Here is a 25,736-nt window from a genome sequence, read left to right as displayed (position 1 = left end):
CTATAATTGCTAACTAGTCATAATATCGTATTAGTTTAGTGTTCAATAAAATTTCATCGCTAATTTTATAAATAATAATAATAATATACATTTAATTACAGAGCATGCTCAGTTTGGTGACATTTGCATCGTTCCTAATAACGATAAAGAATGCAAATGATCATCAGCATTGGGATAAAGGAATTTTAGGATTGTCCTTAAGGGTCAGAGGCGTAAGTTTAGTTGCTTTCTGAATAAATGAGTTAAAACGGATACCAGGGTCAGTCGCAGCTGAGGCGGTGGTTTTAGTAGATAAGAACACTATCACCATACTCAGGGCCGGCCCGAGGGGCAGGCAGTACAGGCGATCGCCTGGGGCGCTAGATCTTGTGGGGCGCCGTGATACCAAATAAAGGCGCAATATTCACTTAAAATTATCAAACAATATTGTTAAAGAATATATTCTGATATTAGTTTTTTTATACACAACTGTGTACTCTTTAAATTATTTCACACGTAAAAAATAACAACAAAAAATAAATTATAAATTCTTAAATACACACAATCGCAAAAAAGAGCATGGTGCCAAATATAATATATTAATACTTTAATTTGAATTATATTTTTGCGCTCATCAAGTAATAATAGGGGAGGGGAGAGGGGCGCAAATTTAGTTTTTGCCTGGGGCGCCAAATAACCTAGGGCCGGCCCTGACCATACTAGGTTTGCATTGACTAGTGATGTTAATGCAAACACTTCAAAAAGTATTCTCCACTTCGTTAAAAAGGTACCCTAAACTCAACGCAGTAAATATCCCTACTTGCAAAATAGAAACACTGAACTAATTTTCTGTATAGATGCATATACATATATATATAAGTAAGGTAGGTTTTTTTAAATAGTACACAAAAATAATACATATAAAGAAACAAGCAAAAAAATCATTAAATATCAAAATTAAATGATACGAACCGGACCAGCTTCTTGTAGCTGACATTAAACATGTCAATGTGCAATGCCAGCGTATTAAGATGCCGGATGGCGAAAGCCATAGGCGAGTCTGCAAGCGCAGACATCCTACGTCCAACGGCCATCAAAAGAGGACGCGATCGTGATTCTCGAAGACGTTCAGATGGTAGGTGTACAGATGCAAAATGCGCCAAAGGAATTCATAAGAAAAGCCCAAATGCTGCGAACGCCGACGAATCGACAAATCCAGGTCTTCGACCACATTTTCACTCACAACAGCAATATTCTTGGTTAAGCGGGTGCCACGATGATGCATAGGCAACGAAATTGACTATCATCTTTCCGTGAATTTCGATAGACAGTTCGTACATAATTGTTATTTGTGTAGAGCAATTGAACAATTTTAACGCGTTGAGCGGTGGTCAAGCGATTCATATCGTAAATATGTTGCTGCAAACTAACATTTGACACTTTGAGAATGCATGATTATTGACAGCTATCTGATTTACAGTGCTGCCAACATAGGAATCTCTGGATCACTCTATATATTGATTTCTCGTTGCACTGACTGACAAAGTCACACTACTCATAAGTATATGAAATTTTAATATTGTAGTAAATATTTCCCTCCCACCTCCTATAAACAAATCCGATGCAGAAAGTAAAGGAAAACCACTACACTATTTGTTATCCAAGAAACTTGTATCATCGGTAAATGAATAAAAGGATACATATTTATTTTATAATATGTGTTAAATATATGTTTTTAACAATTTAATTATAATATATAAATATAGTTGTAAAAATCATTTTATAACATATATAATTAAATAAATATTAATGTGTCCCATAAATGTTGTCAGATAGGTTGGTCACCCTGAGTGTCAAATTGACACGATAGAAACTCGTGAGACGCCCGACAGTTTGCTCTTGACTTTGGGCATTGCCGTAGCTTGTTATCACTCGGAACGTTTAGTTTGAGTAAGCGAAGTCATTTATAACTATTATATGTATTATTTAACTTGAACATATTAATATAATATCATTTATGAGATTGTAATAAAAAATAGTCTTTTGTGATACATTGGACATTGATGAATGCGAAACGCCTTGATTTCGATTATAATAGCAGTTATTTTGCAACTCATGCAATATTTTTTTGTTATACAATAGACTATTATTTGTATTAAATGATTTTTGTAGGTAACAATGTAGTGAAAGTTAATTTTAAATTTCACTTCCTTATAAACTTTAATTATAGACGTTTGTTTTTATAAAATGCGTTGAGAAAAGTGTTTTTGATTAAGAATAAACTAAACTAGTGTCACCATTCTGTCCTCTTTTTGAGGTCTTAAATTAAAAAATATATAGTCTGCTTGGATGAAGACTCGATAGAAAATTAATAGATTTTCAAGAAAACATATTCAATTTGCATACGTTTGTAATGTAGTACAACTGTACTAAATCACATGTGCCTTGCGATTACTTATGTATTAGTTAAAGTGACCAGATGAAATAGTGCAGTCTGTAACGTGTCAGATTAGTAACTCCAAGGTTGCGGGTTCAAGTTCCAGCAGCGGTACTCGAATTTTTATTTATAAAAAAATACGCTACTATTAAAAACGACCCCAGCTGCAATGACATCTATTAATTATAATTTGTATTAAACATAATAATCTATAAATCATAATATAGATATCACAGATTCCCAGACCTTCAGTCTAGTGGTTAATACTTATGTCTTATTGACTTATCCAGTTGGTACAGATTTACCCCACTGGACTTATGCCTGTCAGATTACAATGGATTAAATTGGAATGCGGGACGCTGGTGGGAGCTAAAAAAAGGTGAACCCCAGAAATTTTTGTTTGTTTACCACATGAGTTTATAAAATATCTAAAAATCATTAAAAAATACTTGCTCAAAATAAAAAATAAAAACACTTATTTTCAAAGAAAAAAAAAACAGAAATATAAAAAACATATATATGTATATAAACAATTAAAATAATGAGCATATAATTACAATAAGAATATTCTACTATATATGTATAAATAATTAAATATTTTTCCGCTGAAGTGATTTCTTAATGAATATTTATTATTTGCAATATTATTATAAAATTCTTCACATAAATTAAACAATCATTTCTTGCGCAATGCTGAGCTGTGCAAACTGCCAGTGTGAGACAAAAAACGCATGAGGAAAAACAAACTGCATGTTATTCATAGCACCATGCCATCTATACATAAGTAAGAGGGGCCTACAATTTTGTTCCTGCGAACACGTTGAAAAGGTTACATATCCAAATGCGCGACACTTTCTATGACGATGTTCAATACGGGACGAATAACTCAAATCCGGGACGTCTGGTCATTTTAGTATTAGGGAAAGTCAGTAAGTTATAAATTTAAATAGCAACGTTCATTTTTAAATACTATGATGGCAGCAATATTCAGGTGTCATGTAGCGCAGGAGAAAAAAGTAGAAGTAGCTGTTGCAATATGGTGGTGTCTCTCAATGAGTACACCATTTTCAATTTTTTAATATTTTTCTGGCATAAGTTCCGGCACTGAAAACATAAAGTTTAGTAAGCATTACATATGCTATTTGTAAATGAGAACCATAGTTCTCTGAAGGACGGATAAGTATCAAAGACACAAGCTTGTTATCGACGGCTTCGAGGTGCTGTTTTTGACATTAGTAAGGTCCAGCTCGATGATGAGCTTTGTTTTTGCGGAACACGCATAAAAGGCAGCTTAGAGAGAAAAATATTTACAATGAAGTGGTCCACTCCACCCATTTCTATTTAGGCCTTGTGTGGGGAGACTCAATGAAGGTGGAAAGAAGTTTGGCTAAAGTACAGAGGACCGTTCTGAAAATTATCTAAGCGTATCACACGGTGTCAAAAGATGCCACTCTGGCAGTGAGGCAGGCATTCAAAGGTTGGCTCATCAATAATCTGAAGGCCACGGTGAGCTAAACTAACACTCTCAGAAAGATAGGTAGAGAGGTGAACCCCGAGTGTCATCATTGGGAGAAACAGCCGACGATGCTGACTACATAATATTCAGAAGTCGAGAAAATAGAACAAAACGTCACCAGAGATCATAGATTTTAGTCATGCCTAAGGATGAGAGATGTAAGCAAAAGCTTAGGTACCTTCTGAAAAAATGCGTTAAAGGGATACTGGGGGACTCGTTAATGCTTAAATATGGAAGAGACTTATATGGAAATTTACTCACTGATTTTATCTCGTATTGATTAATATCACAATTTAAATTAATAATATATGAAACAATTGATAATAAAGCATTCAATTTAATTTATTTCTTCCTTGTCATGCCAAACAATAATAAATAACTAACTGTTGCTATGCAGCAGGTATATAGTTGAATTAAAAACATCAATTTTGATCTAAACAATGGTAAGAGAATGCATTTCTCGTTCGACATAAAAATACTGCATGTAAATCATAAATGACGATCATGCCGAAGATAGCATTAATCATTTTTCAGATTAAAAAAATGCAATATCGAATGGTGCTATATACATATAAGGAGTGGCACTATACATGCTCCTACTAATAATGACAACATGAAATTTCTGATAACATAGACTGTTACAAACCCTATCTATTGATTTTTACTTGTTTTATATACAAATCTCAAAATGACAAACCTTTTTAATTGTGATGGTAATATGTAAAACTGTTGCGGATTTGGAAGATCTTTTTTCAGACTAGATAATTCATATTTTTTCCAGAGGATTTTATTTTAACTGAAGTCTGGATTTTAAATTGTATGATCTACTAACCTTAACTAAAAACATGGGTCTAGTGCGGAGGTTCTTAAAATATTTGGTCACACCCTGGATCCTAATAAATTTTTACCCTAGCCTATTAATATATAACCTCTAATAAATCACGAGTATGTCTTCCGGGTGGTCATTTATAGGCGAAACCATTGCGGTTGCTTATCGAACGTCGACAAAGGATACGAGTAACAATACTATTTGGTCTTGTAGATCATAAATATATTATTTAGTAATTTTTGTTACGGTAATTAATGCTAATGATTTTTGTAAGTCTGCATAGTTATTGTATCTTTAATTGCTCTTCAAATTCTTGAGTGTTTGTTTCGAATGATGATAGGTTGTCACAAAAAGAGCGTTCTTTGAAAAAAACGAGTAAGGATTTGCTATGCAACTCTTTTAAGTCATTATTTTGCATATCAGCATCATCCATAAAGGATCTCAAATTCACATGTCATTATTGAATTTGTTTTGAGTAAAATAATCATTAAAATACTCCATCTAAAGTTCAGTATACTTCTCTTTTAACATTCTAATTTTTGCATGAAAGACGCACTCTTTTTACTTGTAGTAAATAGTAAGTTTTGATCCTTAAATTGAAATGTTCAGTTCATTTAAATGTGAGAATATAATTGAGAGTTAGGCCAATTTAGATACAACAAAACTTAAAGTTCTCGTCTCCGTGTATTCCAGAATTTTGTGACTTGTGTACATATTCCACAGATTAAGAACTTCTGATTTAGTGCCATTGTCACCGTCAAGGTCGGATTATTGTATGGTGGGAGTACGGAAGATCTTACGTTGCCGCTGAGTTAAAAAAATTACATCTTGTTAAGTCTGCTACTAATTTTCTCAACGCCTTGTGTCATTTTAGTTTAGAATAACTTGTCCCATTAGTCTTTCAGTTTTTTTTTCTTACATTTGCAAAAATGTATAACTTTTTATAAATTAACGATGATTTCACCATTATTTCGGTGTTTGTTAACAGTAGTCGTATCAATGATGCTAACTATATTATATTTAGTAATGGAATATTATTTTTGATTTCAATGGTTTACTTTAACACACAATATAAAAGGCAGTGGTTAAATGCCAATCAACCCCTAAGAACACTATTAGTGATTCAATAAGATAATGCGTTGCATATGAAGGGAATAATTCATTATGAGTTGTTGTATTATAGGCAGACAATTACGAAGGACACTTTTAAGTTGTCCGAATTGATCAATGATTTTATTTTTAATTTCTATCGACATTTTGCATTGTTATTGTATTTAAAATCATACATATAATTATAAATATTGCAACCTTGCTTATAGAAAAATGTGTTGCAGTGAGCATTAAAAACATTAAAAACAATGAATACATTAATTAAAGCACTTGATCACTAAAAATAACCATGAAGTAAATTTAATAATATAATGATAAAACAACAATAGTAACATATTTTTATTCACGGTGCTATTGCATCACTCAATTGAGCTCTATTTGAGTGACAATGACTTTTGATTGTTGAACAACTAGATAAACGGTATCCTTGAGCTAAAGCAATGACTTATATAATCTGAACTGTGTATTCTTTGTTGCAGAAATTACAATGCCTGGACTAAAGGTTGCTATTGAACAAGGTGAGCTGCTGGGTTTTACTTCCACAGCTGATAGTGGATTCAGATTTAACAGTTATTTTGGAATACCATACGCTAAACCACCAATAGGCAATTTGAGATTCAAGGTAAGAACAATCGTCATTAGATTATTATATCACTTGATCTTGTAATGATAAAACAATAATATTATTCTCACTCGAGTCGATTTTGAACTAAACATCATATTTTTATTCAATTATATAATCATCGATAATTTAGTTTAGTATAAATGTAGAATCCCAGTTTCCTCTTAGAATCATTGAATATGACTGTTGTCTGAAACCTCATCGAAGCAAAGTATTCTGTGTTATTAGAGAGGATTTGGAGGAAATTTCTCAAATATCTACAAGGAGTATTAATTGTAGCTGTATTTGCATTAGCGTGTATCCATTGAAGCATTTTTGAAGTTACCGAGGGGTGGTGTCGACAATCCGTCAATGCTAGCAATTTCAACTGTTGGCTATGGTGTCCTAGAAAGTCGCGATTGCATCCCTTATTCTTAATCGCTGCGGCTAGGATAAAGGATGCAATCGCGACTTTCTAGGACACTAAAGCCAACAACTTGAAATTGCTAGCATTGACAGATTGTCAACACCATCTCATCAGCATTTGCGAATGCTCCCTTATGAAAGTCATCCGGCTTCTCAAGGAGCTTACCAGACACAAAGATGTTTTCAGCGATTTAACTATTTACACGTTTACAGCGTACAAATTATTGAGACATTCACGAGGGGCTAACGAATTTTGCAAATTTTTAATACATAAAAAAGTTACAAAAATTATAAAATAATTTAAGATTTGTTTATGTTTGACTCATTTCCGGTGACTTGAGCATATACAAGCAAGTATTGTCTAATTATAAAATTTAAAATTTTAAAATTGCAAAAGCTACATAAATATTTTAGTGTAATTTAAAAAATGTGTGGGCATTTCTACGTTTATAATTTATTATTAAATGTTTCGGGATTTTAACCCTGAGGAGGTGTGACTTCACAGCCAGTAAGACGCAGGTGGAAACTAGTGAGCATTTTATTAGATTATATTACATATTGCGAGATGTTTTCTCCGAACAGTAGTGGAGAAGCTGGCACAGGAATGTTGTCAGTGGAAGATCCTCAGAGGTCTTGTAGGTGGCGTGGCAGCGACAGTATAACGGAGATTGATCCCTCTCTTCTACGGTGCTTGTATGGTGGAGTCCCTCTCAGGATGTGAGCTCCCATGACAGTATGTTGTCCGCGGGCGGGCAGGCGTCTGCTAGTCGGGTGTCGGCTGAAGTCTGCCAGGTGACTGCATTCTTCTCATCGGAGTCCAGGCTTAAGTATCCAGGGCTGCATAGCTTGCTGACCAATCACAATCATGCAGCGATCATCCAGCCAATCGTTGCACTCGCTTCATAGAAAAACGAAATAAGTATACGCCTTTAGAAAGTGACATTTGTTTAATTCATATCTCTGAGGTCAAAGAAGTTTGTAACAGAATATTGCGGCCTTACGGTGCTATTTGTCTTCTGGTGATATATTGTTTCCCATGACCGTTTCATAACAAACTAATATTCATTCAAAGCACCGGAGAATCATTGCATGTTATTTATGAGGGAATCCTTTAGTTTTAGCCGTAACGAGAGCCTTTGTGTAATCGCACTATTGTTAAATAATCACTTTTGGTCACAGTAATTACGCGAGTTTCAAGAATACATAAATTTACAAACAAGAGCCTGTGAGGTAAATGAGATATAAATAGAGTTTTCCGAAGGTGGGCGATGAAAAGTTTTGTCATTGACAAGTCAAATCATGATATCAATGGCACTAATAGGCCGGCTTACACGCTACACACATTTTATTTCACTTTTTATGTTTTGCTCAATTGTACATAAAAGCACATACACATACAATATATATTACAAAAAGTGCAAAGTTTAATAAACAGTTATTTGTTTTATAATAAAATAAAAATTACATTTATTTTATTTTATATAAAAATACTCAAAATAAAAAAATAAAATATTTCATTTATTTTATAAAAAAACGTAAAATATTTTATTGACCACAAAATAACTCATAAAAGTGATATAAGTGAATAACTATAAATGTACTAGTGACAAGTCTATAGAACTAAATATACTATATAAAATAGCAATATAAAACGACAGATGACAAAAGTTATAGAAAATTAGAAACTCTTAAATATTGTACTTTTTTTGTGGGATGACCAATTACAGAAAGGTGGCAAGTTTTTATTAATATGAATTGCCATTGGTCGCTAAGGCAGATTAGAAACAGTCGTTTTGAGGTAAAACCCAAGTTCATGGGGTATTTCTTCTCAAGAAAACAGATATTTAAACCTTTCTGATTAATCCAAAAGTTTCCCACGGTGTTCTATTTTACCGAAGAAATCCATTTTTTTGCTTCAACTGTTAAGTCAAACTGTTTTTTTTTTATAGTAAATATTATGAGTTAATCCCTCCAAATTTAAATAGAAAAATGGTTCAATTGATAAATCCGACATCACAATATTAAAATATCATCCAAAGTCAAAAAATCACAAAGACACTAAAACAATAAAATTAAGCCTCAAAAAATTATTTTCTTACCAATGAAGTCTACAAAATAAGTTAAAAGTTTACGTTTACCGTATAAATTATGTTTGTAATGTGTAGATGCGCCTTTATGCAAGTAATTTGCAGAGATGATCAGAACGACCGAACCACAAATGGTTTAAGTTGAAACTCAAGTATTTTAAACTCACTGAGATTAAATATAAAGAATATTAGTGACGCTAAAGAATTTTGAGTCACATACAACATACAATATAAATGAACACTGCTCCCATGTTCAATGCTTGGCTATACTATTTGTATGGATACGGGAGCTGTGTTCGACGCACCCAACGTGTTCATGTGCATATCACTAAGTATACACCATTATAATTTTTTTATTTTAACATTTGTTGTACTTAAAACTTGCACTCTTGTTACTTTTTTTAACAAAATCTCCAGCTCCTGAGATATTTCTGACTCCAAATATTGTAATAAATATTTTACTTTTATTACTGAAGAATTTCTACCTAAAAGCGATTTATATGACTAATGGAAACTTTTTTTTCAGGATCCAGTGCCAGCTGAAAAATGGTCCGGAGTACGCGATGCTACCAAACAGGGTCCACCAAACGCTCAATTCGACACTATGATTTTCAGACGTTTCTTGGGCGAAGAAGATTCACTTTATTTGAACGTGTCCGTACCAGAAAACATTCCCGACAATGTTAAACTGCCAGTGATGGTTTGGGTGCATGGAGGAGCTTTCCAAGCCGGATCCGGAGACAGCGTTATGTACGGACCGGACTATTTGGTACAACACAATGTCGTTGTCGTCACATTGAATTACCGACTGGGCGTGTTAGGCTTTCTGTGTTTGAACACACCGGAAGTACCCGGTAACGCTGGACTGAAAGATCAGGTCATGGCGCTAAAATGGGTGCAGAATAATATTGAAAAATTCGGTGGCGATAAAGATAACGTTACCGTGTTTGGAGAGAGCGCTGGATCGGGTTCGGTTCACCTTTTGATGATGTCTCCCATGACTACTGGGCTTTTCAATAGAGCTATTATGCAATCTGGGTGTGCTTTGAATCATTGGTGCTTGAAAAACAATCCTGAAGCGTCTGCAATCGCACTAGCTGAAAAACTGGGATTGAAAAGCACTGATAAAGAAGAGATTTTAAATTATTTGAGAACGATCAAACCTGAGGAGCTATCTGAAGCACTGAAGGAAGGGTTCCAACTGACTGATAAGCACTGCTTTTGCCCTGTCATAGAAAAGAGCATTCCCAACGTTGAATCTCTTATAAACGTAAATCCATTAGATTTAATGATGTCAGGAAAATACAACAAGGTACCCTTTATCATTGGTTTCAACTCGAAAGAAGGTGCCCTATTTCTTACAAAGATTATGACAGGCGACAATGATTGGAACAGCTTTACCAAATTTGAAGAACTCAAGTTTGATATTGAATCATTCTTGCCAGAAAAGTTCAAAGAGGCCGATCCTCAAATCAAATCGGAAATTGTTGAAAAAATCAAGAATTTCTACTTTACACCCGATCAACACATCGTAGAAGGATATATCAATTTCATGACCGACACGAGCTTCTTCCTCGGAACCGCTCAATCTGTTAATATAATGAGTCGTGCGTGCAGTCCGGCTTATTACTATCAGTTTTCGTTTCAAGGAAACTTGAATTTACTGAAGAGTATGGTGGCTTATAATTATACAGAGAGCGCTCATGCTGACGAATTGGGGTACATATTTAAACCCAATTATGAACAGTTGCAGAAATTGCTAGGCAGCGATGCACCCAAAGAAGAAATTAAAGTATCACAATCGGATATTATCACTATTAAACGTTTGACTACGATGTGGACCAATTTTGCTAAAACTGGGTGAGTATTTCTATATATGTTATACGAGGGTGAGTCGAATGAAACCATAAATATCTTTTATCATATATCATAGCATTCAATACAAGTTGTTAAGTGCTTAGATAATTAGAAATAAATGTTCTGTTAATCATTGCAACCGTTGAATGTGTAATGAAACACATAGTATATGATTTTTGATTCCTAACGAGAGATATATTTTTTTTACACTGAAACTGGTCTTGTTTATGACTAACAATTAATGTTACTCTATGTTTAATAATTTATGTTTTAAACACTATGTTCACCCATTGGCGTCCAAAAGTTTTCTGTTATACATTACACAATCACTAATAGTAAATGAGTTTCAGTAATGATAACTAAACCAGTTCAAAGGGCTTTGTCCTCTTCAGCCGTCTTTTCATTGTCCACATTGAGGAATTTCGTGCCTCGTTGTTGACGTGCTGTGGAGTCTCGTTTCATGTTTAGCACCAAAACGTTTTATAGCACTGGCAATGCCTTCGATTCATGTCTCTATAGCAAACATACCACGGAGTATTCACAATGTTTCGTAACACTTTATTTTGAATTTTTTTAATAATTCTAACTTGGCATTGTTAACCCAAACTGGTTTCAGAATTTGATTGTAAATCTTGATTTTATTGTATATTGATAGTTTGGGGTTTCTTACCATAAGCCAATATAACTTTCTATATTTTATTTCAAGTTCTTTTTTCTTTTTTATATGATCCTTCCACCGCTGTTTGCTGTCCAACGTCATGCCAAAGTATTTAAATTACCCCTCGTTCAATCCATAAGAGATTTAACATCTTTCCCAAAGATATTGTGTGTGTAATTACTTCGGCTTTGGCGAGGATGTATGGTGCCATTTTTTGCTTGACTTACAGTTGTTTGTAGTGAACGCAAATTTTTATCTCCAGTGGTGTGCCTGATCTGTCTGCTACAGAACTGATACTGTTTCAAAACTTGTTGAAGTGATAGATATGCATCACCATAATAAACTCATCAATGTCACTTTGGTTCTTGTTTCAAGTGCAGTGGCCATTTAAAGCTATTGCCACTTGTCGGCCACAATTTACAGAACAATAGAGCGATGCCTTACATGTTAATCGCTTATTTTTAAGGATTTCATTTGACTTACTTTATATGTACAACAATACGTACGCAGTGAATATACAATATATATGACATTATTTACTAACGTGATTAAACCTTTCAGTGTGCCCATCCCGGAAACTTCTGAACTTTTTCCATGTGTTTGGGAGCCAGTTAACGAAGGAACTTTGAACTGTATTAACATAGGCGAAACTATTCGGATGGAAGTTAATCCGCTGAAGGAAAGAATACAGTTTTGGGATGAGTTGACGAAGTAGTGATTGAATTGATCAAAAATTGAAATACATATTTTGTAATATTTTATGTAAAAACGTTTGATATGAGTATTAAAAAAGATTTTGCACTTTTTTGTTGTTGTTATATTATATATATTTATGTTATATTTTTTTAAATGAATGTGAATATTGCAGACAATTAGAAACTAAGATATGGTAATATTTAACCATAATAATAAGACATACGGTATAACCTCGATTATCCGCATTAATTTACTAGTAAAAATATTTATAAACAATATCTTAAAAAAATTGTATAATTTATAAAAAAATATAAAAAATTATGATAATTTATAAATTTACAAAAACAATAAAAAAATTATATTTTTTTTACAAACGATGCATCGTTTTTATAAAATTATTAAATCCAATTCAAATATTATTAAATACAAATTTTTAAAAAAATTATAAAATTTATAAAAAAATAAAAAATTAATAAATTTAACAAAACTAAAAAAATTATAATTTTGAACAAACAAGGTAAAATTGTAAAATTTTCTAATAAAAATTATTAATACATCAGATCCAATTCGGATAATTGACGTGTGGATAGTCGAGGTTCTACTGTACTTATAAATTAATTTTGCTAGAGGACAATTTAAATGAGCATTATATAAAATAATTGTTCAAATAAACGAATTGTTTGCGCATTAATTAACTAAAATATGTGATAGCACTTGACGATCAGCAATCACTTGAGGAATTACTGACAACCAACGACGCCTACAGTACCTACTCTCACATCACAGCAAAGATTCTCGAACAAATTCGTTTATGTGTGCTACCTTATTATAATTACCAGCGCTTGCGTTCCCAAGTATTGCTTGAAGTACCTTATGAAGGAATGAGAGTATTGGACAATATCTTAAAATCACAGCTATTATTTGTTAACCATCTTATTATATAATAGATAGTATTTATTGTTCCCATTCAGGTACTTGCAGTTGATATCGTATAGTTCTGTAAATATATTTTTTTCTGTGGAAGGCGCATTGGAGTAATAAATACATATTTTTAAGATGCTCGTTATAATTAAATCATTCTTTATGTACTAGACTAATCCATTATTTGTTACTATTTAACAATGTGCAAGTATAAAAAAATAAGGTATAAATAAAAATGGCAATAAAATAAACATTAATGTGTTAACACAGCAATAAAATTAACATTAATATAAATGTTAAAATTAACATAACGTAACGTGTGTTTTTTGAGTAGATATTAGAATATTTCTGATGAGAAATATTCAACATTAATTTATAGTACTAGCTCGTATTTAAGTGCTATAAATAATACTCACTTTTTGCCACAAAGATTAGATTCATTGAGTCCAAAGTTGGGGTAAGTTACAAATGCATAGGTAGGCTAAGGTAGCAGATTATGATAGATTTCCGGTTCTTTAGGTTCTTCAACAAGGCTGTTCTCTGTCTTCCAGTTTTCCAGGCCTCTCCGAGTTTTAAATGATATACAATATGAAATAATAATTACAATTATTAGCAAAAAACAACATCAGCTTTGTCCCTGGAAGTAAGATACGAGTATATATGTATAATATATACCCAAATGAAATGATCAAAACAAATGTAGTACGTTTGAATGTACAATCATATTAAATACGTAATTTACTTCAAAAATCAGTAAAGCTAGTTTTACCATAACTTAGTAAAAATGATTCATAATAATAGTTGTCTGTCGATAATATTGAAACAAAAACAACTACGTCAATCAACACTTCTATGTTTATTGTATTCAATAACAATTTTAAATAATGTACAGATAAAAACAATACATCAGTTAAGCTAGTTTGAATATAATTTAGTATACGTCCATTGCTAAATAGAAAAATGATGCACAACGATAGTTGTGTCTGTCGATAGTATTGAAACAAAAATAACTACATCAATCAACACTTTTATGTTTATCTGCATTCAATAATTTGTTTAAATAATGTACTGATAAATTCAATAATAGTGTGTAGCGTTTATATAGTATGTATACAGGTATTTATATACATAGGTGTATTTTTTTTGTAGAAATTAGAATGCCTGGATGCTGGATTGAAGATTGCCATCAAAAAGGTGAACTGCTAAGTTGTGTTATTTCACTACTCCGGATGGATTTAAAGTTAATTTAGTATGCTAAGTCACCAAAAGGCAATCTAAGGTTCAAGGAAAATGTTAGAGTTAGATTAGACGAATAAAAAACTTTTCATAGAAGTAATGAATCTTTAAAAAAAAAGATAAAAATGACAGATCCTAGCTGTTTCACAAAGTCACAGCCGACAATAATACAAGATGACACGCCAACGAAGACTCAGACATCCAAGACGTGCCATTTTAACTCAACCGCCTCATAGTGGCATCTAAATTTCTCTATATATGTGGTAACTTATATATGTTGATAAAATAAACTGTTACTAGCTTTTCCGGTGTCTATTTTGGCTACAGTCATTAAAACCCAAACATTTCATACATATTATGTTTTACAGTATTTTATGTTAAAAAAATGTAAGATTGTTGTTAAAAAGGATAACTATTTTATTTTATTGTATAATATGATTTCTGTCCTTCATGAACATAAACAAATATTTAAAAACCATTGGATCTTATAGTTTAAATTTGAAGGAAGGAAAAATTTATACATTTATTTTAATATGAAATTGTCAACTCGCGAAATCACAAAATTCGAGATTTTTATATCTAAGATTTAAAATTTTGTGCTTAGTTTTTCTTCATTTGTTAATTTTTCTGCTCTTTTAAAATTCTTTCAATTGTCATTAATTATTTTTTGAAGGTAGTTTATATTTTTCCAAATGCAAAGAGGTCAATAAAAGTGCCGATAAGAAGGTGAAATGTAGTGAGAAGGTACCCGAATTATTATGAGAGCTGTCAGGTTTCTAGGTGCTCGAAAAATCGTATCGCAAATAAATTATTATTATCAAAGTAATAGACTGTTACTCCGCATTGGTCACTAGGTAGGTAAACAAAATTGTTATAAAATGTTATTTCTCTATTTGGATTAGTTTTACCTTTATGGGACTATATAATTAATTAAAGGTCTCTTTCCGTTATCGATGGTCCGACTCCAAGGTGATTAAAAATTGGCTTAATTTAGCAACGTAAAAATTGGTTTAATTTTATGGAATGGGAATCCGGGGGATGCTTGGTCAAAAAAGTAAAGTCCTCTTTTTATGTAAATGCTTTTGAAACTGTTAATGGATACCGTTTAATGAGTTTACACTCAGATAGACAATCATTTGTTTTGCGCTAAAAAGACAACAATTCTTTTCAATTAAATCATCTAGTTTTCAAATTGCAAATTCAGGTTTACTTTTAAATCAAATACTTCAATAAGTTTATATTGCTGGCCTTCAGTATAATATAACATTGGCCTACCTGAGCATTGGATTATATTACTTATCAATGTGAATAATCTTTCAGGAAAATAACAGCATATATAAACATCCAGATAAATCTAAAATAAATATCATTTGCCCATAAAGTTGACAATTATGAAGCTAATCAACTTACACTTGAGGTCACCCATAAATGTAAAACAAAGGAGACATAAATAATCCCCGTAATTTTCGATATGTATGATAAATAAACCTTGACTATCAAGTTAATATGATAAGAATTTGCGTTTTACCCAGTAGTCTTGCTCTTCGCTGCATCGTGGTAGTAGCTTATAATTTGAGTTGTATAATTTGCTTCGCCATATCTTGTTTTACTTGTAAACTGTTTTTTATTTCGTTTACCTGGTTAAGAATAAAGTACTCTCCAGTTGGTATCTTTCTTTGAGTCTAGATTATATTATTGTTGAACAATAAGCTCTATGATTAAGATTGACTTTATCTCATTTTGCCACATTATCTACGTGTTATTCCTTGTCAAAGGCTTAAGCGACATATATTAATATTATTTCTTTAAATGTTTAATTGTTGCTGGCAACATGAAAATAATGTATGATTTAAAGATCATATAAGGATGACATTTTCATAACAATTCGATGATATTTGCGAGAAAAATCTTAGTCCCAGTCGCATGTTTCCCTTTTTGGCTTGTATAGTTGAAGATTATTTCTTACTAAATATATTTTTTATTTTATTACTAACGAAAGAAAGAGCCATCGTGGATATATTCATTCTAATAATCTAATACGATATTGTACTACAATTTTCTTTATAAACGATACACATGAGCTGAAACTATAACTTGAATAATCTCAACCATGTATGTTTTTTTTGCAGAAAATACAATGCCTGGATTAAAGGTTGCCGTTGAGCAAGGTGAATTGCTGGGTTATACTTGCACGACTAAAGAAGGATTCAGATATAATAGTTATTGTGGAATACCATATGCTAAGCCACCAGTAGGCAACCTGAGGTTTAGGGTAAGGAAAACCATACCATTTGATTATACTGTAGAATTATCATTACAATTTTATGTAAGATTATTGCATATTTAGTATGTACAGCCTTCTTCGAAGCTCAATACTATTTTTCAACTCCGTTTATCATAAAATAGTAGGACTTCGTATGAGACTTAATTTATTTATTCCTTACATTGCCAATGTCCTTATTATTTCATTTGATTATGTTATATGATATAATCTGATTCAAACATCTTTCAAATCCACTTTGGTCTAGTGAATTTCAGGTTTTATTTGGTCAGATTATCTATTTAAGGATCGTCTAATTCCTCTACAACTCTAAACACTTTAAAGCATTCATATTAAACGCTTCATCTTATGACTCCATTTCTCTGATCTACTCAAAGAGGTATCTTTGTCGGTCACTAGCGCATTGAAAAATTTGTCACTAGCGCATCTCAAACCCTATTTCTAGTATGCTAATCCACAGCGCGCTTGCGCCCTTTTCAAGGCGTTGATCTTGACTAGATTGTGTAAGTTTCATGGCTCAGATGCGTGAGCAAGTTGGGCTTTGACGCGTGCAGTGTAATGTTGGAATAATTAATAAAACTTGTTTTTAAGGATCCTTTACCAGCTGACAAATGGACCGGAGTGCGTGACGCCAGAAATGAAGGTCCAATGAACACTCAGTTTGACATAATGCTCTACAGAAAGATTTTTGGCGATGAAGATTCTCTTCATTTGAACGTGTACGTGCCAGAAAAAGTTATTGGTAACGCTAAATTGCCAGTTATGGTTTGGGTGCATGGAGGAGCTTTTAAATATGGGTCTGGCGACAGGTCATTTTATGGACCGGACTACTTAATACAACATAACGTTATTGTGGTCACGTTAAATTACCGGCTGGGAGTCTTAGGATTTTTGTGTTTGAATACACCAGAAGTACCTGGTAACGCTGGACTAAAAGATCAGGTTATGGCACTGAAATGGGTGCAGAAGAATATTGAAAAATTTGGTGGCGATAAAGATAATGTTACTGTGTTTGGAGAGAGCGCAGGAGCGGTTTCGGTACACATTTTAATGTTGTCTCCAATGGCTTCTGGACTTTTCAATAGAGCTATTATGCAATCTGGGTCAGCTCTAAGCAATTGGTGTTGGCAACGCACTCCTGAAGAGGCTGCGTTTGTCCTGGCCGAAAAGTTGGGTTTTAAAAGCTCCGATAAAGAAGAGGTTCTGAATTATTTGAGAAAGGTTACACCTGAGGAGCTAACGAAAACGACTATGGTAGGATTTAATATACTCGATAAATATTGTTTTTGTCCTATCATCGAAAAGAGCTTTCCTAATGTCAAATCAATTATAAACGCAAAACCAATAGATATAATAAAATCAGGAAAATATAACAGAGTACCGTTTATCACGGGTTTCAATTCGAAAGAAGGAGCATTCTTCATTAATAAGATTGAAACTGGCGATACTGATTGGAACAAGTTTACCAAATTCGAAGAATTAAACTTTGATATTGGAAATTTCTTGCCGGAGAAGTTCAAGAATGCCGACCCTCAAACTAAATCTGCCATTATAGAAAAGATTAAGAAATTCTACTTCACTCCCAATCAACACATTGTAGAAGGATATATAAATTTTAAGACTGACGATGCATTTTTCCTCGCAGCCGTTCAAACTGTTGATCTAATGAGTCGCGACTGCAATCCGGCTTTTTATTATGAGTTTTCTTATAATGGAAGCTTGAATTATAACAAGAAATACGTTACTTACAATTACACAAGTAGTGCTCATGCCGACGAGTTGCTATACATGTTTAGGCCAGATTACAAAAAAATACAGCAAGCATTAGGTGATGAAGCGCCCAGTGAAAACGAAATATCGCAAACGGATGTTACCATTATTAAGCGTATGACTACAATGTGGACGAATTTCGCTAAATATGGGTGAGTATTATATAATAAAAAAATAATCTATTAAAAAATTATTTGTATTGCGCATGGTAATAGATAAAAATAAAGTAATAATAATAAAACACTAAATTTCATCCATTGATTCTGCATACAATACATTTAAAATATTCAGTTTTTAGTTTGCTGTGATAATAATTTATTAATTTGATTTTTCAGTATACCCATTATGGAAACTTCAGATATTTTACCATTCATTTGGAAGCCAGTTGATAAAAAGGGATTGAACTGTATTAACATTGACGAAAAAATGAAGATGGAAGTCAATCCATTAAAAGAAAGAATAAACTTTTGGGACGAGTTATTAAATAATTAATTAAGCTTTAGTAACATTAAATTTTAAACATATAAACTATATGTAAAATCGTTCAATATAATAAAAATAAATTTTACTTTATTATAACATTGTATTTTGTTCAATCCAAGAATTTAACGACTTAAGAAAGAAGTAAGAAAACATGAAGCTAGAACTGTAATACATAGATTTCCTGAAAATTAGAGATTAGTTCAAAAAGACATGATAAATGATTTTTGACAATGGTTGATTTCAAGGTTTGAATTTCAATCATAAAAAAATAACCAGAAATAATGCATATTATTATGTTAGTAAGCAATTGACACTGTACAGCAGGGCTCGGCAACCTATGACCCGCGGGTCACCAAGTGACCCGTTTGATGATTTGAAGTGACCCATTTCAGTTCTGCAAATATAATTTTTTTAACGTGTTACGATGTCACGACTAGACCACAGATATGGTTGTTAGGACCAAAAATATTCACTGACCCGGATCGTCTTTTTAATAGTCACATTTTAATTATTTTGACCCGCAGCCAAAAAAGGTTGCCGGAGCCTGCTGTACAGTAGTTTTATTGCGCATTGTTGATTTTTCAAATTGATTATCAGCAACCGCAAATAAATAAGAAGAACGTTAGATAACATTAAACCTTAATATGAATTGTAATTGCGATATTCTTACATTGTGTTTCAACAATAATAGTATTTATTTTCCGTTGATGCTTTGACGTTGAATGTGGTTATATCTGTATACTCTTTTAAAATAGTCTGTATTAAAACTTTTCTGGCTACGTTTTGATCATGAAACACACCATTGATGCAGGAACAATTCTGCATTATCGTTATGATTCAATGGTCGCAATGACTATTATCAAGGTTTCCGACGGCGGAGGCGGCTAAAAATTTACTGTGTCTTACTGTTGATCTAAATTGTAAAAACGTAATAGGTCTTACTTGTTTGTACCTAAGGTGTTAAAAAATTCAATTTAATAAAAAAAAATGTAATCACAGGCGTATTCGCGTTATTGTTATGATTAAAGTACAATATACATAATACCAGTTTATTTACAATTTATTAACAGGTGACTTAGCATATTATGTAGGAAATCTGATTATTGGCACGATTTAGTGTGCGGAATCCGAAGGCGCACAAGTTAATTTAATTATATAAATACAATTTCTTTATAGTTTGTGAAATTCCAAATTAGAAGCAAAGTAGTAATTCTGAATAAAGTGGTGGTATTAAGTGATTCAATGCAGCAGTGTTTTGGGTTAAGTACCTTTGAGAATTAAATAAAAATCTAGCATGCTTTTCAGTCTTCGATCCTTTAAACAATGACGACGATTTGGGGTGAAACCAGACTCTTTGTTATTATTTATTTAGTTATTTTATTAATTTATTTAACTAATACATCTAATTGTTTATAAACTAATCAAATTTAAGCAAAAAATATTTATAAAATATTACATAAACAGAATATAAAAATAATATTTTAATAAAATTACATTGTCTTTTTATTTTATTATCTAAAATATACCATGATACATTCCAAATTTTTGTAATTCTATTATTAATTTGTTAAAATATATTTTTTTAATATCTTATTCATTTTTTACAGTAATATGCATTATATATATTTATGGCATTAATAAATAAAGCGAAGAGCAGAGGGCTCAGGCTGGACGCTTGAGGAACACCCAAAAAGTAAAAATATTATTTCAACAATCGGCCGGCATAAGGCATATTAATTGCTTAGTTAATATTTTAATAATAACCAATTACAAACCTTATCGAAGGCCTTCTTTAAATCCGTTTATAAAACGTCTAATTTAATTGTGTAATGAATACATATAGTTTATTATATATTAATATACATACTAATTTATGACCAAAAATTATTATTTTAAAAGAAAAAATAATAATAGAATCTAGTAAATACAATGCACAAAACAGTTATTTTTTGAGTTTAGACTTGGCTGTAGTGTGCTTGAAATAATTAAAAAAATATTTAAAGTGAGTTTACACTAAATTTCGAACTTTATGTCACAAAGATTATATCTTCTTGCTAAAGATTTATTTAGAAAATCAGCTTGTAATTCTACAAGTCTTGGTAAAAAGATGCAAAATTATTGTGTAGTGAAATAGTAAATATTTTTATAAGAAATCGATTTTACAGAAATTATATTAATTAAAAATATAAAATCATGTAATAATCTGTTTTACTTTGTTATAATCGATTTTATAATTTATTTTAATTTATATTTTTTGTCGCAAAAAATCAGTAAGTGCTGATAAAAATTGCAATCAGCATGTAGTTCTACATACACATACATCTTTTATATTTGCATAGTTTTTGTAAGAAAATAAATTTATGTATTGTTTTTTTTTGTCATAATATTATATATTACTTTTAGATTATTGAAACCGCATGCAAATATTATATAATATGAATTAATGTCAAACAGTGTAATTTATGAGTAGAATAAATAATAATATATATATACGAATATTTTGTTATAAAACAGATATTGCACTGTTGATAAAATTCTACATAAATTTTAATAAACGTGTGTTAAATACTAAAATATTATATATAACGACATTTTTTACAAGGCAATATTGACATTTCAGTGTTAACCTAATCAGTCATAAAACCTTGTGTTTATATGATTTTTTAGCATTGAAATTTAACCACTCAAAAATGTAAAAATGAGTTATAATAATAGTTGTGGTGATAGTCAATATTATGCCAATAAAACAACTTTAAAATTCAACACTTTAATGTTTATTGTTTTTAGTAATTTTTTTTCAAATAATACAAGTTTGTAAAACGTTAATTTACATATATATATATATATATATATATATATATATATATATATATATATATATTTAATGCAATTTAGCTATTAGTTTTATTGATTAGATTTATAAACAATACAATGATAATCTAATGTATCCTTTGTTACAGTAATTAAAATGCCCGGATTAAAGTTAACCATCGAACAAGGGGAATTGCTGGGTTATGCTTGCAAGACAAAAGATGGATTCAGATATAACAGTTATTCTGGTATACTTTACGCTAAACCGCCAAAAGGAAATATGAGGTTCAAGGTAATGATATATCAATTGTAAATTTGTAAATAAATAGTAAAAATATATATGTATTGAATTGTATTGTATGATACTGTTGAATTTGCGGGGTGTTTGATTTTTCTTATGCAAAAATTTAAAAATTAAACCTGAAATTTTAGATTTAGATTTTTAAGTAACAGTTCATACTTTTTAATTATGAAGAGTACAAACGTCTTATTTAGTTCTTGATAAAAATGTGAATAATTGGTAGCATTAACCAAAATACTATGAATTGTTTAGATATATAGATTATTACAATTGTTTATTTTTATTCTTTTCAAAAGTAACTATATTAATATAATAAATTACTAATTTTATTTCCACGTATTAAACATATGTTTTATTTAAATAAATTAATGTATTCAACAACAACAACTATTTAGTTTAAGATAAAAATAGTCAAAATCCACTCCGTTCTCATTATTATGATGAATATCTAAAATATAATCTCAGGAAAATTTGGCAATTTTTTACTCAAAGCGAATATTTAAAAATATTAAATATAACACGCGTTGATCTAAAAAAATGAAAAAGGCATGGTAATGAATCAGGAAAACCTAGAGATTTTACTATAACTTATTGTACAGTTAATAATTATTCATTTAGATCTTTTACTAAAATATTGATTAAATAATACAACGATATTCATTCATTTTTGGCCCACAAACCAATATGGTTCTTCGCCTTTGCCAAATATTTTTGAAAATAAAAATGATAACGGAATGGAATGTGGTTGAGCACAGCCTGGAATGGGAGGTTGTTTCAGCTGAAGATAACGAGACGAAGATCCTGTACTCGAAATGGGACTCTCTTGTCATTAGAAATGGGCAATTGTATCGCCGTTGGGAAAACATGTCAGTCAGAAGTTAAATAATTCCATTACATGTTTAAATGAAGAAAGCAAACTTTGTAACATAAATACATGAGCAGATTTAGCTGCTTCTTCAGTGTTATAAGCCATATCTACAATATTTCCCCCTTTAAAATCAAAATATGGCTTAATATAAATTTGGTCAACTATTACTCTAACAGTTTTATCACTATCTTTTAAAAAATGAAAGTTTTGTTAAATATAAGTTAAAAAATTGTTCAATCTGAGGATAGGAATTATATTTTTAATAAATTTTATGAACTGTAGTCGGATGAGGTAAAATTATATAATTAAGTGGGGAGATATTGAGAACCAAATGCTACAAAATATTACAAAATGAGGTATAACGATTTATTTACAATTGAAAAGTTTTACTTGTTCGCTTAAAAAATCGATATATTTCCTCCTATTGTCTCCTATTAATGTACGAGTCGATGCAAACGTATCGAGGATTAATTGAATATTGTCATCGATGGAACTCCTGTTTACATTTTGGTGAGAAGATTTAAAAGTATTTAAAGTTTCAATTACATCATGTCATATTTTGAAACGCTAATGGGATTTGTTTATTATTTAAATGAGTTAGTTGGGTTTTGTTTTTATATAATGTTAATTTTAAGTCTTGGCTAAATATGGCAGAGCGTAATGACGGGGGCCGGAACGTCTTCTATTAAAATAAATTTTACCGGACCGTTTTTCTTGATTATGGTCCATTCCTCTTCGACATTATGGTTTTCTAGACAAGCAATAAATTGATTAAAATTGGAAAATACTCTATTACTATCATATTTAGCTTTGGAACGATAGCTGTTGGCAATTGCAGCTTTTAGAATATATTGGAATTATTGATACGCGCACGTCTCTCTTCTGCACTCTCTCGTCGAAGTAGAAGCCGAAGCAGATAAATAATCTGGACAAATTGGGTAGCCTCGACGGAACTGCTGATTCCTTCAATGCTATTTTGTCCAAGGGAAAGCTCAGATGACGTCCAGTTCTTTCGTCATAATATTCACTATTTCGCCTGAAATACATTTCGGTGAAGTTATGTTATGATACTTTATATTGTGGGTTAGGTGTGTGTATTGATCAACATGCAAAATATAAACAATCACTAATATGTGTAAAAACGATACGTACTCTAGAATGTCGAATAGAAGAAAAATCCATTTGTTTTTAGTCGCTTCATTTCGAAGAAATTTGAAGACGCTAACTTTTGGGTAGTTGTTGTAGTTTCAGTTGCAATTTGGGACACAACACGTATAAACCACGATTGCAACCATGAACACCAAATAACACTGAATAACACACGACGACACGGATAAATGGTTAACTGCGATATTTAACCGATGTTTGGGAAATAAACACGCGCACGTTATTCTGACGCGTCGCGCCGGTCGCGCGCCAACGGACGGTTTAGTTCTGACCGCCGCCAACCGTGGCGCTCAACACCAAAGGTATAAACTAAAGGGTTAATACAGAAAGGTGTTGGTACTATTGGCCATCAAGTGGTGTAAGCGATGCGATGCTGGAGCCCCATATTGACGGCAATCACTACGTCATGGTCTTTTCAAGGTTTGGCGCATCGGCAGAGCTGCACTCCGATCAAGGACGTAATTTTGAAGCAGCAGTTTTTAAGGAGGTGATGCCGATTTTTGGGAACCACAAAGCGAGGACGACGGTATGGTGGAGCGACTAAACAGAACTCTTGGAGCGTATTTGTCCAAATTTGTGGATAAAGATCAGAAGAACTGGGACAAGTTGATCCCAATCTTCTTGACGGCGAATCGAGACCCCCGCCCAAATGATGCTCGGAAGAGAAATCCACCTGCCGGAGTCAGAGCAGACGACGTTGCTCTGTGTCTGAAAGGGCGGATGAAGACGGCGCGCGACGCACTACGGAAGCGGCTACAGCTAGGAGCTAGTGCACGACGTCCAGGAAAGTGACCGGGTGTGTCTGTACAGCCCACGACTTAAAGTTGGCGTCAGCTCGAAACTAACACAGCCCTGGGAAGGGCTGTACGCGATAGTCAACTGTCACAACGAGATCGTCTATCGAATCAAGAGAGCAAGTGCTCAAAAGTGTATGCACATAGACATACCAGCGACCTACAATGGAGTGTAGTGTAATTTCATGTTTTCGGTGTATTTGAAGATTTTTAGTGTAATAAAGGATCGGGTCGATCCAAATTGAGCGGGGATTAAATATTGAGATGCGCATGCGCGGGTTTCGCTCTTTTGGCCTGACTCTCGCGCAGAGCGGCAGTGGGGGGTGAGTCGGTTATCGCTTCGGGGTGTAGCGCTATGTCCGGTTTCACACGTGCCGGATGGATTCACCCGGCACCGGGCCGGCGCCGTGTAGTGGGAATAGTGTTGTATGGGTTAGTACCTACCATTTTAAACGTGCACACAACACCACCCCCACTACACGGCGCCGGCACGGTGCCGGGCAAATCCATCCGGCAAGTGTGAAACTACACTATCGCTCCTTAGTAAATCGTATCGCGTTGTACGAACGGTTTATAATAATACACGTAAACAAAGAAAATATATTTAATTATAATTAATAAAAATAAAATTTTCGAGCCGCCGGTAATGCATTCTGTTGTTTCGACCAATGAAAAATAAGCATTAAAATATAAAACAAGATGGCCGACATCAACATGACGACAGTTTTAAATTTAATTATTATTTATTAATAAAATTTTCATTAATTCGTTATGTGCGTTGTTCGATTTCACTGAATATGAATACTCGGATTGCAAATTAACCAGGTATGTTATAACTATGAAAATGAAATATATACATAGCGTGTGTAAGGTTTATTAATTATAAGAATACATTTATTAAACTAGAT

At 32.3% G+C, this 25,736-nt stretch overlaps 2 protein-coding genes and 1 long non-coding RNA gene across 4 annotated transcripts; 2 read left to right on the top strand and 1 right to left on the bottom strand.

Annotated features, from left to right (window-relative positions):
• The first annotated feature begins 1,827 nt into the window (after positions 1-1,827).
• On the top strand, positions 1,828-12,305 carry LOC148237373 (juvenile hormone esterase-like). 2 transcript variants are annotated; one of them, XM_088181802.1, is made up of 5 exons: positions 1,828-1,929; positions 2,707-2,795; positions 6,351-6,493; positions 9,512-10,845; positions 12,062-12,305. In XM_088181802.1, the coding sequence occupies exons 3-5, from the start codon at positions 6,359-6,361 to the stop codon at positions 12,213-12,215; spliced, it is 1,623 nt and encodes a 540-aa protein (XP_088037928.1). In that variant the 5' UTR covers positions 1,828-1,929; positions 2,707-2,795; positions 6,351-6,358; the 3' UTR covers positions 12,216-12,305. The 2 variants fall into 2 exon arrangements, with proteins under 2 accessions (XP_088037928.1, XP_088037926.1); XM_088181800.1 differs by lacking the exon at positions 2,707-2,795.
• A 3,609-nt stretch (positions 12,306-15,914) lies between these two features.
• LOC148237372 (juvenile hormone esterase-like) lies at positions 15,915-18,896 on the top strand. The gene is made up of 3 exons (XM_088181320.1): positions 15,915-16,625; positions 17,226-18,556; positions 18,740-18,896. Exons 1-3 carry the CDS (start codon positions 16,464-16,466, stop codon positions 18,894-18,896), a joined length of 1,650 nt encoding a protein of 549 aa, XP_088037446.1. The 5' UTR covers positions 15,915-16,463.
• A 2,742-nt stretch (positions 18,897-21,638) lies between these two features.
• On the bottom strand, positions 21,639-24,517 carry LOC148237371 (uncharacterized). Its single transcript, XR_015812670.1, has 2 exons — positions 24,020-24,517; positions 21,639-23,903 (listed from the first exon to the last, which is right to left on the bottom strand). It is a non-coding gene; the product is annotated as an uncharacterized LOC148237371 (long non-coding RNA).
• Positions 24,518-25,736: the final 1,219 nt, after the last annotated feature.

The sequence above is a fragment of the Plectrocnemia conspersa genome, unplaced genomic scaffold (assembly GCF_051122295.1).
Source record: "Plectrocnemia conspersa isolate PC_06_02 unplaced genomic scaffold, ASM5112229v1 ptg000002l, whole genome shotgun sequence".
Lineage (NCBI taxonomy): Eukaryota > Metazoa > Arthropoda > Insecta > Trichoptera > Polycentropodidae > Plectrocnemia > Plectrocnemia conspersa.
This window is presented reverse-complemented; position numbering and strand designations above follow the sequence as displayed.